The sequence below is a fragment of the Pseudonaja textilis genome, chromosome Z, assembly GCF_049901715.1.
Source record: "Pseudonaja textilis isolate UNSWEBS1 chromosome Z, rPseTex1.2, whole genome shotgun sequence".
NCBI classification, from domain to species: Eukaryota; Metazoa; Chordata; class Lepidosauria; order Squamata; family Elapidae; genus Pseudonaja; species Pseudonaja textilis.
Window position 1 is genome coordinate 79,554,316 of NC_142008.1, and position 14,154 is coordinate 79,568,469.

General features: G+C 38.7%; 1 protein-coding gene across 2 annotated transcripts in view; it reads right to left on the minus strand.

The window, feature by feature from the left end:
* Positions 1-14,154, minus strand: part of RECK (reversion inducing cysteine rich protein with kazal motifs) — a 113,198-nt gene that overhangs the window by 41,278 nt on the left and 57,766 nt on the right. For both annotated transcript variants that reach the window (XM_026702350.2, XM_087917685.1), the window contains 2 exons: positions 8,817-9,029; positions 6,811-6,947 (listed from right to left, as the gene is read on the minus strand). In XM_026702350.2, the coding sequence (XP_026558135.2) occupies positions 6,811-6,947; positions 8,817-9,029 (350 nt within the window). The remainder of the gene's footprint in view (positions 1-6,810; positions 6,948-8,816; positions 9,030-14,154) is intronic.

The window sequence follows — 14,154 nt, forward strand, 5'->3', positions numbered from 1 at the left end:
ACATAAGCCATTATAACCAAACATATAACCAAACATAACCATATATATCAAAGACACAAACAATCTGAAATACAATTCTCAAAACTTCCTATCCTTCCTATTTAGTTTTTAAATATTTACTTTCATAACTTCCAATTTCAGTTACAACTACCAAAGTCTCAAATCCTTTATTTTCTGATCTAATTTTCCCCATCCTGTTGACCTATTTTTGTCAATATTTTTGGTTCATCCATACTGAAGTTTTTGACCTTCACAAATTCCTTGATTTACATTTGAAGATGAAGATGTGAAAAAAAAGAGATATCATAACTGAGTGAGAGTTTTCAAATGAAGATTTAATTGAACTGAAATAAGAAATGGAAGGGATTGTAAGAAGGAGAAGGAGTTTCTCAGTCCAAAAAGTTCAGTGTGAAAACTTGGCTGACAGTTTAATGTTTCCTGAAGATTAATAAAAATTTGTCAAAATTAGGAATCCAAATGCAGAACTTTTGGAAAGTTACACTGGAAAATACATGAAATCTTGGAAGTGTTATGAAACACATGAAGAAAAAGAAGGAAAGCACTTTAAAGCTATTAACTCCTCGCTCGACTCTCCTTCCGTTCCCATCACCTTCCCAATCCACAGATGTAGAACACCAAGATAATTCTCAGCCACTAACTAGTTATGCCAGATATCCATTATTAATAAAGTAATCCACAGAAAAAGATTAATCTTATTTTGATATTTACAGGAAATATATTGCAAATGTAAAACCTGATTTTGGCTGGTTTTTTTTTGCACTGTAACAAAATTATTATGCATAACAATAATATTTATATGAAATGTTATTATTGTTGTTGTTTAATCTTTAGTGAGATTCACACCCTTTGGGGCTAATTAGTAGCTCAACAGCTCCAGTCCTAATCAAGGACTTAGGAACTGTTAAGGTAGTGTTGGAGGATATAAGCTGTTCCAAGTAGGGTGGGTGGTTTTTTGTAGAATCTGGGTATTCAAGTCTGATAAATTCTGAATTTCCAAATAGCGAGGAAGCCCTTTAGAAATTGTTCCAAGGGCTCCAATTACAATTGGGATAACACACAATTTCTTTTTCCAAAGTCGCTCAACTTCAATTTGTAAGTTCCAATATTTTGTGATTTTTTTCTTGCTGCGTGTCTTCAATTCGTGCATCACCAGGTATTGCAATGTCAATGAACCAAACCTTTTTCTTTTCAACTATTGTTAAGTCATATTATTATTATTATTATTATTATTATTATTATTATTATTATTACAATGTATTATCTTATTAAAGATGTTTTAAATTGTAAGTCTTGCCCAGTGGTGGTATTCAAATAATTTAACAACAATTTCTCTGCCCTAATGACTGCTGGGTAGGCATAGCTGGATGGTCATGTGACTGGGTGGGTGTGGCCAACCAGATATCACTCACATTGAGGGGCTCCTTTCCTGGTCCCTTCCAGACACTCTCGCCTTGTTTTGCATGTTATGGTGAGAGAGAAAGTTTTTTCAAAATCATCTTCCCCTTGATACTAGCCAATAAGATGAGATTTTGCTATCACAAGACCTGATATATATTTCCAAGTATTGTTTATCACCATTCTTTTGGTAAGACTGAATGGATATATTTATAAAAAATAACAGAGTTGGAAGGGGCCTGGGAGGTTTTCTATTTCACCCCCCTTGCTCAGGCATGAGATCTATACTATTATGGACATATTTTTTCTTAAAAACCTCCAGTGATTATATATCCACAGCTTCTGAAGGGATTCCATTCCTGATTCATTGTTTGCGCTGTCAGGAAATTTCTTCTTATTTCTAGGTTGGATCTGTTTGATAAGTTTCCATCTAACAGAACTGTCTCACAGATACTCCTAGTTGATCCACCTATTCTATACCTGTGTATTTGGTTTTTTTGTTGCCTAAGTGTAAAATGTTACTTTACTCTCCATTAAATTGCATTTTTGGTGAGAAATGTTCTATAGTGGCATTCAGTTTAGTACAATGGTTTTTGCAAAATGCACTAAAGTTTGAAGAATACATCTCTACTTATACTGATAGATTATTTTTGAACATTAAAGCATATAGTCAAGCAAATATTTCCAATCCATTGTAAATGAAAACACATCTGAAAGGGATTTTCAAATGGATTTTCAGAGGGATTTTCAGCCAGTTAGTGGATGTTTTACCATTCTTTCTCTTCTCTTTTAATTACATCTTTCTGCTATATTTTTTCCCTTGGACCTAATTGCAATATTCCAAAACTTTCACAGATCCTTTACAAAGAACCACTTCTAATTTAAGTTGAATACATTGTTTTCATTCTCAGTTTTTCTGGTTACAGAACTTCCCTTCTCCTTCACTCATTGTTTCTCCCTTTAATGATGTTTGTATGTACTTGCAAGAAAAGGAAGCATTTAATTTTAAAGCCGCCTGGGCAGCCCCAATTTCATCCCAGCACAGGTAGCCCCCATCGCCTCGCAAGCCTGTCTAGCTCAAGCCTGCAAGGTGCTCCTGGCCAGTCTCCCAGGGACTGGGTGCAAAGGGACAATCACACCCAGCCCTATGTTGCCTGGAAAGACCATCAGGCAAGGCTTCCAGGTCCAACAAAAGGGCCAGGGACAAGACTTCCTCCCCTCCCTCATTTGGGAGATTTTTCAAACAAAAGGCTGGGAACTTCAAATGAGACATGTGCTGCAGTTTCACCCACACCACTGGCAGCTCTGAGCTGGACAACTGTTTGGCTTTCCCAGTTGGCTGCGACTTGCAACGTTCCCTTCCTCCTGTGGCTGGTGGCAGAGCGGAAAGTGAGCCAGGGATGAGCCGTTGCCGCTCGGCTCCCCCCCATGTCATTCCCCACCTGGATTCTCCACAAATGCTGGGCTTCATCTGCCAGAGGGCGGGGGATGAGAGGCAACCAGAGAGTATGAGGCTATGCCGCTTGTATTGCCCCTCTGTCAGCTGCCCCTGCCCTTCCCTTGCCCACTGGCCCGCACACTTTGGCTGAGCATGGGCCACCACTATGAGAACAATGCGAGTCCATGGACTGGAAGGTAAGGCTGATGATGAGGAAGGAAGATTCGCTCCAGGCTTGCTGCGCTCAACTGAAAGACTGCCTCGGGGGGAAGCCACGTCGAGTCTCGGCCTCCTTTTGGGCCCTGCTCTAGCCCTCTGCCTACTCACCCACCCATCCACCTCATGCCCTGCAGCCAGCCTGCGACAAGAGGACATTCCACTTCCAGGCCAGCCCGGCCAGCAGACAAGTGAGTGGGTGGCCGTTGGAGGAGGAATTTTCTCTCAGGCTTCCCACCCAGAGGCCCCATGGAAGCTGAAGCTGGGCCTGAAAGGCAGCTGAGTCTCACTGTGTTCCCCCCCACCAAGGCAGCCCTTCAGCTGAACGCATCAAGCCTGGAGCGGATCTTCCTTCGCCGCCGTCAGCCTTACCTTCCAGTGCATGCAGTTCACATCATTCTCACAGCAGCAGCCTGTGCTCAGTTGAAGCACACAGGCTGGCAGGTGGGTGAAGGTAGGGGCAGCTGGCAGAGGGAAATTTGGGCTGTGTAGTCATTATTTCCTGGTCGCTCATCAACCCATGGTAGGCAAGGCCCAGCAGCTGTAGAGAATTCAGGCAGGGATCCGAGCAGCGACAGCTCAGCCCTGGTTCACCTTCCCCTTTGCCATCAGCCAGGGGAGGAAGGTAAGGTTGTGGGATGAAGAAAGAGGTGGTTGTGAGGGAAGAAGCAGGGAGAGTGAGTAAAAATCCTCTGAAGAAGGGGAAATGCCGTGGAGATAAGCAAGCCAATTTGGCAAAGGGTGACATTGTGGTGGAAACATGCAGGAGCAAGCGAGCGGTGATGGGGAGGTGTCCCTTTAGAAAGGCAGGAACTGTGCATTCCCCAACCCAAGGTGAAGGGCAAGCAGGTGGAATGAAGGGGGGAGGCTCCAGGGAAGACCAGAGGCAGGAATTGGCATATCCTCCAACTAGAGGCGAAGGGTGAGTGGGCAGCATGTGGGTGGAAGGATGGTGAGAGCCAGGCCCAAAAGATGGCCAAGCCTTGCTGTGTCCACCCCGAGGTGACCCTTCAGTGAAGCGCCTTATTTTTGTGGGCAGCTGCGATGAGCAGAATGGACAAGGTGCAGAGATCAGCTGGGCTGTGTGGCCAGCGTGGTAGGCTGTGGCAAAGGCAGGCAAGCAGGTGAGGCACAGAGATCAGCTGGGCTGCATGGTCTGGGCAAGCGAGCGAGCAAAGAAGCCAGTGAGTAGTTCAGCGTGGGCGTGTCTCTAGCTACCAGCCAAGGTGGGTGAGGCAAGATGGGGGAGGCATTGTGGGCAGGGCCAGCTAGTGATGCAATTAACCGATTCTGCGAACTGCACAAAATCTTAACAATCGGTTCACCTGAACCAGTCCAAACTGGCTGAATCCCACATCTGATCTTGCCCCTTATTTATGTATGAGCAATACTGACTACTCAATGCAATACAATAATACAGACCTGATTAGAATTACTTTGAATTTCTGATTTGCCAATGAATGTGCAATCATTTAATAAAACTTGTTGGGTATTGCATTGAAATTTATCTAGTAAAGCTACAAGATGACACTAATTTTTTTCTCAACACTCTCAATTTGCCTTCTGGTCCTATCACAGCTGCATGGAGCTATCACTATAGATTTAGTTTAAATGTTTATATGAGGTTTTGGTGATGTCACAATTAAAGAAGGCAAACCCAATAACTGATTTTCATTTATGGGTAGTAACCACATAGATATATTGTAAAAAAAAAAAAAAACCTCCATCACTTATACAACAAAAAGCAAAACAACACTGAAGTACTAGAAGTAGAGTTAAGGTTAATAAGATTTCCTTTATACAAATAATTAACTTGGTTTATATAAAGGAAACTACTCACTGTTTTAACTGCTCACTGAAAAGAGTAAAAAGAATTGCCAGACAAAAGGAGGAATGAGTTAGTAACTGTTCAAATCAATCTTCCCCATCCTGGTGCCTCCTACAGAAGTCTTCAGGTCCTACATTTTTTAATCAATATGAACTCTAATCTTGAACTTTTATTCCCAAAATAGTTGAGGGGCATCTGATTAAAAAAAGCCATTTTATTGTATTTATAACAGTTGCAGCATCTCTGGGCCATATGATTGCCATTTGCAACCTTTCCAGCCAGATTTTAGCAAGTAAAGTCAATGGGGAAATCCAAATTTATTTAATGACCACATGATTCACAACTATTGCAATTATTTGTCAACTGTAGCAAAAAGCCTGTAAAATTGGACATGACACACTTAATAATCCCTACTTTACAACAGAAATGCAGGTCTCAATTATGATAATAAGTAGATGGCTATCTATATATACTCCCATATGCAAAGGCATCTCTCTGAAGTAGAGTGTCAAATTAAGATGATAACAATGACCGTGAGCTTGAAGCTCCAGCCTTTAAAAAAGTGCATTGAGATACAGTACAGTATACATCATGGCCCAATCTGATCTTCAAGAAAACAAAATGTTTGCACATTATGTACGTGCACAGTATTTGAAACTAAAAAGAAAAGCATACAGGTGCACATATAAAAATAACATAAAATTTTACAAACAAATATCAATATGTAACATTAGGTCTCTGTAAATCACATGAAAGAGGCGTTTTGGAATGTATGGAACCACACAATCTTTAAAAATCCTCCCATAGCTGCCATACAAGTCTGAAAGAGTTACTAAATGAATTGTTGTAAGTCAAGAACCACTTCTACTTGATCACTGGAGGTTTTAAAGAAGAGATTGGACAGCCATTGTCTGGAATGGTATAGGGCAGAAGTGGGAACAATCTCCCCTTTATGACTTGTCGACCTCAACTCCCAGAATTCCTGAACCAGCATTGGCTCAGGAATTGTGGGAATTGAAACCCACAAGTCATAAAAGGACCATTGTTTCCCACCTCTGGTACACGGTATAGGATCTCCTGCTTGAGCAGGGGTTTGACCAAAAGATCCCTTCCAACTATGTTGTATATCTGTCACCTGTTAGAAGGTGACAATTGCCACTTCCAAGACCACTATGAATTTGACCTTATTGCTGTGCACTTGAAAAATAGAAATAATCACTGTAACAGAAAAGGAAGATGACATTTATCTTAATATTATAGATGAACTCTGAGCCAAATCTTGTATCATAATGTCAGTTACATTCCTAAGAGTCAGGAATTCTCAGCAAGAGTGAAGTCTGAATACATCCCTCTTAAAAGAAATAAGTTACTGAGGTAATGGGTGCCATGAAATGTAAGAGACAGAAGATAAAATAGGCTGGAATAATAGTGTGCTGAATGCTTGGGAAATCAAAATTTGGGGAAGAAATTTTGGAAGAGTCTGCCAAATAAATAAATTATACTATAGTCTAGAAAACCTAAACAGAGAAGGAACATTAAAAAGCTCCAGAAAAAAGAACCAATCATAATATCACTGTTGCAAAAAAGTAGGAACAAATTATGATGACTATACTTAAAAGGAAGTACAATATAGACAAGGTGAAAGACTGCCAATTAAAATACCACTTCTGAGATGTTTAGATCAGAAATCTGCATGGAATTAAAAAGACTAAGTGTGACCACTGTGAAGGACCAGCAATTCTGCGATCACAAAGATGGCAATATTACAAGGCAATTAAACTGAATGACAATAAAATAATTATAGAGTATAATTATCTCAAGGCTTTTGTCCACATCATTTTTTGGTCAAGCCTAGAAATGAACTGCTTTAAATTCTAAAGTTGTTTCACTGGGCCTATTCTTCAGTACTTACGAAGGTAGGTATCTAAAGGTATGCAAGTCTCCAAATCATCAGCTGGAGATAAAAGTTCACAGATGCTTTCAGCCATATGTCCCTCAGGAAATTTGCTTAAGTCTCCACATTTTTTGAGAATTTCTACACAATCTGACCTTCAATAAAACAAAATGTTTGCACATTATATATGTGCACAGTATTTGAAACTAAAAAGAAAGTACAGGTGCACATATAAAAATAACATACAATTTTACAAACATATATCAATATGTAATATTAGATCTCTGTAAATCATGTGAAAGTGGTGTTTTGGAATGTATGGAATCACACAATTTTTAAAAATCCTTCCATAGCAGCCACACAAGTCTGAAAAAAGACACAACTAATTAAATGCTAGAAAACAAATTTGTAGGCCTTTCCATGTGTTCCAAAGCACCTCTTTCTGAAGATTTTCACAGCCCTATAGAATATGGTGTGTAATTATGTTTGCCTAAAATACTATTAATGCATTTAGTAACTTAAATTATTTATTCTACAATAAATTACGATATAGCATGAATCTTGAACTCTTACATAAGCAGTGAACTTTGCATTATCACATCACATGTGGAACTTCATTAAAATTATTTTACTTATTAGATTTATTTACCGCCCATCTTGCCTTGTGGTGAAAATTATAAAGGCAGAGGGATCCAATAACTTCATTCTGAATACAAATATGTATAAATTCTGCCAGTTCATTTTTTTTATTGCTATTTCCCCAATTAAAAACATCTTGGATGAACTCTCAGATTATGGGTCCCTTACTGTTCTTGAATTTGTCCACAAATTATGCTGAAAGGAATTCACCACTAAGCAGAATAGAAGCTCAGCCAAAGTATTTTATGTACGTTGCATAGAACCACGATGGCAAGCCTATGGCACCCGTGCCAGAAGTGGCACGTAGAGCCATTTCTTCGGGTACGCTAGCCGTTGCCTGTTGCTCTTCTGAGTTCTGGCACGCACAGCCAGCTGGTCTTTGTGCACATGGGAGCGCCAGAAACTGCAAGCGCAGCTCCCCAGCATGTATGTGGTGCCAGTCAGCTGGACTTCATATGCGCCGGTTTCCGGCACTCCTGTGCGTGTGCACCAGAGAGCTGCTCTTCTGATTTCCAGTGTGTGTGCGTGTACTCCCATTTTGGCACTCAGTGCTGAGAAGGTTCACCAACAGTGGCATAGAACATTATTATGATTGTCTATAGGCTTATTCCTCTCCACAATTTCATGGGGTTTGGATTTGCGCAGCAAAACCTGACTAGACCCTATTCAATTATATAATACATTAGGTATACACAATTTAGTAAAAAAAAAAAAATCTGTAAAAACGTAATTTTCTAGCCATCTTATCTGAAAATCAAATCAAACCTGAACTTGGTTTAATAACGCTGACTTGCACAAATGTTTGAAATCAATTGTTTAAATTTCCAAATATATCACATAGTTGCTTCCCTTGGTATATGTTTTTTAACTGATGGTAAAAACATACTTTATTAAATAAGAATAATTTTGGATCCGTTCTAGAACAAAATGTGAAAGCTTTGTTGGAAATGCGCTAATTAGTTCTAATTTCAGTTTTGCTTTATGCTTTCTTCATTTTGTTACTGAAAATATAATTTTTAAAATACTACTGTCATTTAATTTTCTTTTTTCTACATGCATATCCAACTGAAAACCTACTAAAGTTAACCCTCTCCATGTAATCATCTGAAAGTTTAAAGAAAAAAAGGGAATGAAGAACCACACAGTGGTTTTCCCCAACATTCTCTCAAGACCTTCACATAATCAGCTGAAAATTCTGAATGACAGCTGCCCTTACATTAGCCTGAAAATGAACACAGACTTTTATGAGATATGACACATTAGCATATTTTCCTCTACATTTTTCAGCTGAAGGTATGGATGTACATGGAACCTCTTTTGCTATCTAGTTTTAACATTAAGAAAAATGCCTGAAGGTAGCTATTAAATGCTAAAAATCTACTTACTTGCAAATAATACTTCCTCTAGATTTACTATGACACGGTTTAATTTGCAGTGAACAAGCAACTGCCTTCCACATTTCTGGTTGGCATTTCTTAATATCAAGTACAGGTATATTTATAAAAGGCATCTTAATGCTTCCTTTTTCCCAAAGTCTCATATCATTCATAGCTCCTTGATCTGACTGGGCATTGCAGCTCCTGAAGAGTTCAGTAGGCCTTCAAGGAAAAAGTCATGCAAACAGAAGGCGACAATTTCAAAATCTTTAGATATAGATAATAAATAATAATAAAGTACATCTTTAGATAAAAAACTGGGTTTTGCCTAAAATAAGAAAAAAAGACTGATGTATATTATGAATTGATTATGTGCCATTATGTCATTTTCAACTTCTAGCAACCAAATAAATAGATTTTCTCAGTGAACATCTATTCCTAATCTCTTCTTTAGAGTTTCCCAAAGGTGATTTCATGCTTCACATAAAAAGAATTATTGTAATCCAATGCTAAATTTAAATATTGACCCCATAACATCTTATTCATTTTTTACAATCCTCATCAAATACAAGTGGTCCTCAACTTACGACCACAACCGAATCCAAAATTTATGTTGCTAAGTGAAACATTTGTTAAGTGAATTTTGCCCTATTTTACAATCTTTCTTGCCTCAGTTGTTAAGTGAATCACTGCAGTTGATATGATAGTAACCCGGTTATAAATAAATCTGGCTTCCCCATTGACTTTGCTTGTCAGAGTGTCACAAAAGATGGTCACATGACCCCAGGACCCTGCAACTGGCATAAATATGAATGAGTTGTCAAGCATCCAATTGTAAATTACTTGACCATGGGGATGCTGCAACAGTAATAAGTATGAAAAAAATATAAGTCACTTTTTTCAGTGCCATTGTAACTTCAAAGTATCACTAAATGAACTGTTGTAAGTAGAGGACTACCTGTAGTAGTTTTTATATAACAATATGTGGTGCAAGGTGAAGGTAAATATCAAGGAAATAGAAGTCAGAAAATCATTCATATATACAAAAAACTCATACAATCTTACTATAGTTCTTCAAGTTAATGCACGTATAAAGATTATAAACTTATTAAAAACCCATATGAAATCTTTTAGGGTTTATAGATTTGTTTGATCAAAATCTACCCTTGGAGATTATTTTTATTAATATCCATGCCACTTTGAAGTGATGCAGAAAGACCTCACCTATATCTCCAGCCTAATCTAGGTCTACAAATTAATAGAAAACATTCCCAAAACAGCCCTTATATTCTTACCCAAATAATGTCAATAGGATTTTCATGCTCTGAATTTCTTTGCAAGAATATCTTTTCCCTTATATAAAGGGGGAAAATCACTCCCTTACTCTTGAATCTACTCTTCAGTGGTGGGATTCAAAAAATGTTACTACTTGTTATGTGGGCGTGGCTTGGTGGGTGTGGCAGGGGAACGTTACTGCAAAGTCCCATTCCTTCCCCACCCCACTAACCTGCTTTTCAGCTCCATTTTCCTGTGCAGGGCAAAAAAAGAAAGCCCAGCCGATCAGCTGGGACTCGGGAGGCAGAAAATAGATGAGGGCAGGGCCAGTCAGAGGTGTGTTTGTCAGTTCTCCGAACTACTCAAGATTTCTGCTACTGGTTCTCCAGAACTGGTCAGAACCTGCTGAATACCACCTCTTGCATTCTACTATGTTGTGCCAATCATGAGAATCATCTCATCAGTCTCATTACTACTGTAACAACTTACAACAAAAATTCTGCTCCCAACTGTGGTTTAAAATTGAGGATTGCATGTGACTTTCTGTAAATGACTTTCTGACTTAGCTAATCCTTGATTTGCAGTCACAATTCCATTACTTAGCAAGGTAGCTTTAAGTGAGTTCCATTGCTAAGCAAGTAGTTGTTAGTTGTAAGTGACCATGACTTTTTTGCCATGTTTATTAAGTAAATCTTAGTAATTAATCATGTTATTATATTTGTTGGGTATATGGATACACCAACCAGGTTTGGGTTGAATAAATATGTAAACCTAGGTTAAAGTGTTTTGTAGCTTTAAGCACAAGAAACTGCAATGTCATTGTGGGTGCGGTTGCAGGCAGCAATATAGGTAGGAAGGGAAACGTAATTGAGCCCGGCTTCTGGATGCAACTGTCTGAGTTACTGCTTCTGGATGCACCTGGTTCTGTTCCTGGTCTGCTGCCTGCTGTGTTGGAACGTCTATCTGCTTACTCTTGGAGGCTACTGTGCCAGATACCATTTCAACTGAACACAAGGACTGTTGTTGCTTGGTGAGCTGTGGATTCAGCGTTTGTCTTTGAGAGAAAGGTATCGGGATGAGAAGATTTACAAGCAGATAAAGACATTGTATTTACTGTTAAAGGACTAGATAACTGGATTGATATACTGGATAATGACATATGGACTGAATGACACTTCTTAATCTCTGTGTGCAATAAATAACTATTTTAAACCTACAAACAGTGTTTTTGTCTCCAGTGTGTGTATACTCTTGGGCCCACTCTCTCTCTCATTTGCCTGCCTGGCTTGACTGCTGCTGCATACTCTGCTTGGGGGTTTATCCCCAAACACTAACATTGGTTATGGGCCCAGCAGTGCGCACAGTCTAATTAACCAGGATATAGCAGTGAGAGCTGGTGTCAGTTGCACATTACTGTAGATACAAACTGTTTGTTAAATAGTTGTTTATCACAAGAGCAATGGCACAAGTAAATTTGCCACATCTGTCCATGATATCCAGACTAGATGGAACAAACTATGTTTCATGGTCAATGAAATGTAGTTTACTTCTACGAAGAGAAGGTTTGTGGGACATAATAACAAACCCACTAGATGTATCTAATTTAAATCCTAATAATGAAGAGGATTATAAACTGATACAGGATTATGAACGTAAGAATGAGCAGGCTTTGTGCATCATAGGACTGACTCTCTCAGACCAGCAACTGATTCATATTTGTGGAGTGGAAAATGCTGCAGACTGTTGGGATAATCTCAAAAGGATTTATGTTCGAGACAGTGTAGGAGCTCATATCAATCTTACACGGAAGCTGTTTAGAACACATCTTGAGAAGAATGGCGACATGTTAACTCATTTAAACTGTATGAAAAGCATTTTTCAAGAATTACAAGAAAAAGAGCTTATATTTAATGAGTTGCAACAAGTATACATCATATTGTCTTCATTGGATCGAAGCTATGATGATTTTGTGACTGCATTAGAGGTATTGCCAAAAGACAGTTTATCAGTAACTGAAATAACCGGCAGGCTATTAGAAGAAGCCAGAAGAAGGTTTGAACGTGACCAGCTGAGAGAAGATAAGCCTAATAAAGAAGAGAAATTATCTTCAAGGCTGGAAAGAAACCAGCTGTGTAAAGTAAAGCACCGGAAGAAGAGAAGTTATCTTCAACGGCATACACAATTAAAAAGTGTTTTAATTGTGGAGGCAGAGGACATTTGGCAAGGTTCTGCAGAAAAGGAAAAAGCCAGAATGTAAAGAAGCCAAACAAATCCTTTGAACTGGCCATGTTTGGCAACTGTGATGTGAAGAATGATTTATGGGTGGTGGACAGTGGTGCATCCCACTGCATCACGAGAGATAAGACAAAGTTTATAAAAATGTCTACAAGCTCACAACGTATATCACTCGCCAATGGTTGGCACCTCAAGGCCAAGGGTGAAGGTATTGCTTATTGTCCATGTTTAGACCAGAATATAAAAATGTTATATGTACCACAGTTAAAGATGAATTTACTTTCTGTAAGAGTATTAGATAAACTAGGATATGTAGTTACATTTAAGGATAATAAGTGCATACTGGATAGAGATAACAAAAGGGTAACTGCAGCTTTAAATGGAACATTGTATGTCTTACATGATAGTAAGAAAGGGGAGGCACAGACTGTATTTAATAATATCAAGCCTCATGATGAATGTATCCATTTATTGCATAGGCGTTTGGGGCATGTAAATTTTAAAATGCTAAAACGTACAGTAGAGTTATCTGAAGGAATAAGGTTAAAACCCTGTGATAAGTATTTGTGTTGTAATGTCTGTTGTGAAGATAAGAGTAAAATAATGCCTGCAAATAGGCTAAATGGTTTCAAAACTAAAGAACCTTTAGAAGTAGTATTTGCAGACATTATAGGTCCAAAGAAACCCAGTATGGGGGGTGCTCGATATATACTGAGCATTATGGATCATTACTCTAGATATGGGTTTTGCTACCTAATGAAAAGCAAAACTGAAACATATCAACATTTCTTCAACTGGTTGAAGTTTGCTGAAAGAAAAACCAAACGGCAAATTATAACCCTGGTGACAGATAATGGTACGGTATTTGTTAATAGCAAATTCCAGAATAGATTAAAGGCAGCTGAAATAGCTCACAAGACATCTGCACCATACAGACCACAGCACAATGCATATATTGAAAGGCGAGGCCAAACATTGCAGGCAATGACCCGTACTATGTTAACTGATTCTGGGTTACCTGATTCTTTGTGGGGGGAGGCCACAATGTGTGCTAATAATTTATTAAACAACATTGTTAACTCAACCACTGGTGAAATACCATTCACCATGTGGCATGGCAGGAAGCCTGATCTGAGTTACCTGCACACATTTGGTGCACCAGCATGGGTGCATATCCCTACAAAACTCAGGCGTAAAGGGCAACATAGAGCTAAACAATTATTCTTCGTTGGTTACCAAGCTAACCATAGGGCATATAGATTTTGGGAGAAAGGCACATCTAAGGTGTTATGTAGTGCTAATGCCCAATTTCTAGAGCACGTAGGATGGGATAAGTTAGAGCAGGATAGCAATAACGAGGTGATTATTGAATCATATAGAAATCCCATTAAGTATCCCTGTAACTTTAAAAATAATGTAAAGCAAGAAGTACAGGAAGAATTAGAGCCCCTAGAGGAAGAAATAGCTGAAGATGAGGAACAGGTAGTAACTCAACCAAGCCCAGTAATACCCAGAAGGACTACACGTATTTCTAGACCGCCTGATAGATACCAGGCTAATACAGTGTGCCAGGAAAATAGAATCCCAAATACTGTGGATGAGATAAGAAGATATCCTTCTAAAGAAAAAGAAAATTGGTATGCAGCTATCAATAAAGAATTGAAATCCTTGAAGGATATGAAGGTGTATGAAAACGTGAGATTACCTAGTAATGAAAAACCCATTGGATGCAGATGGATTTTTAAAATAAAAACAGATAAGGATGGAAACACAATCCATAAGGCAAGGTTAGTAGCCCAAGGCTTTAGACAAAGTGCAAAAGACTATGATGAAGTAT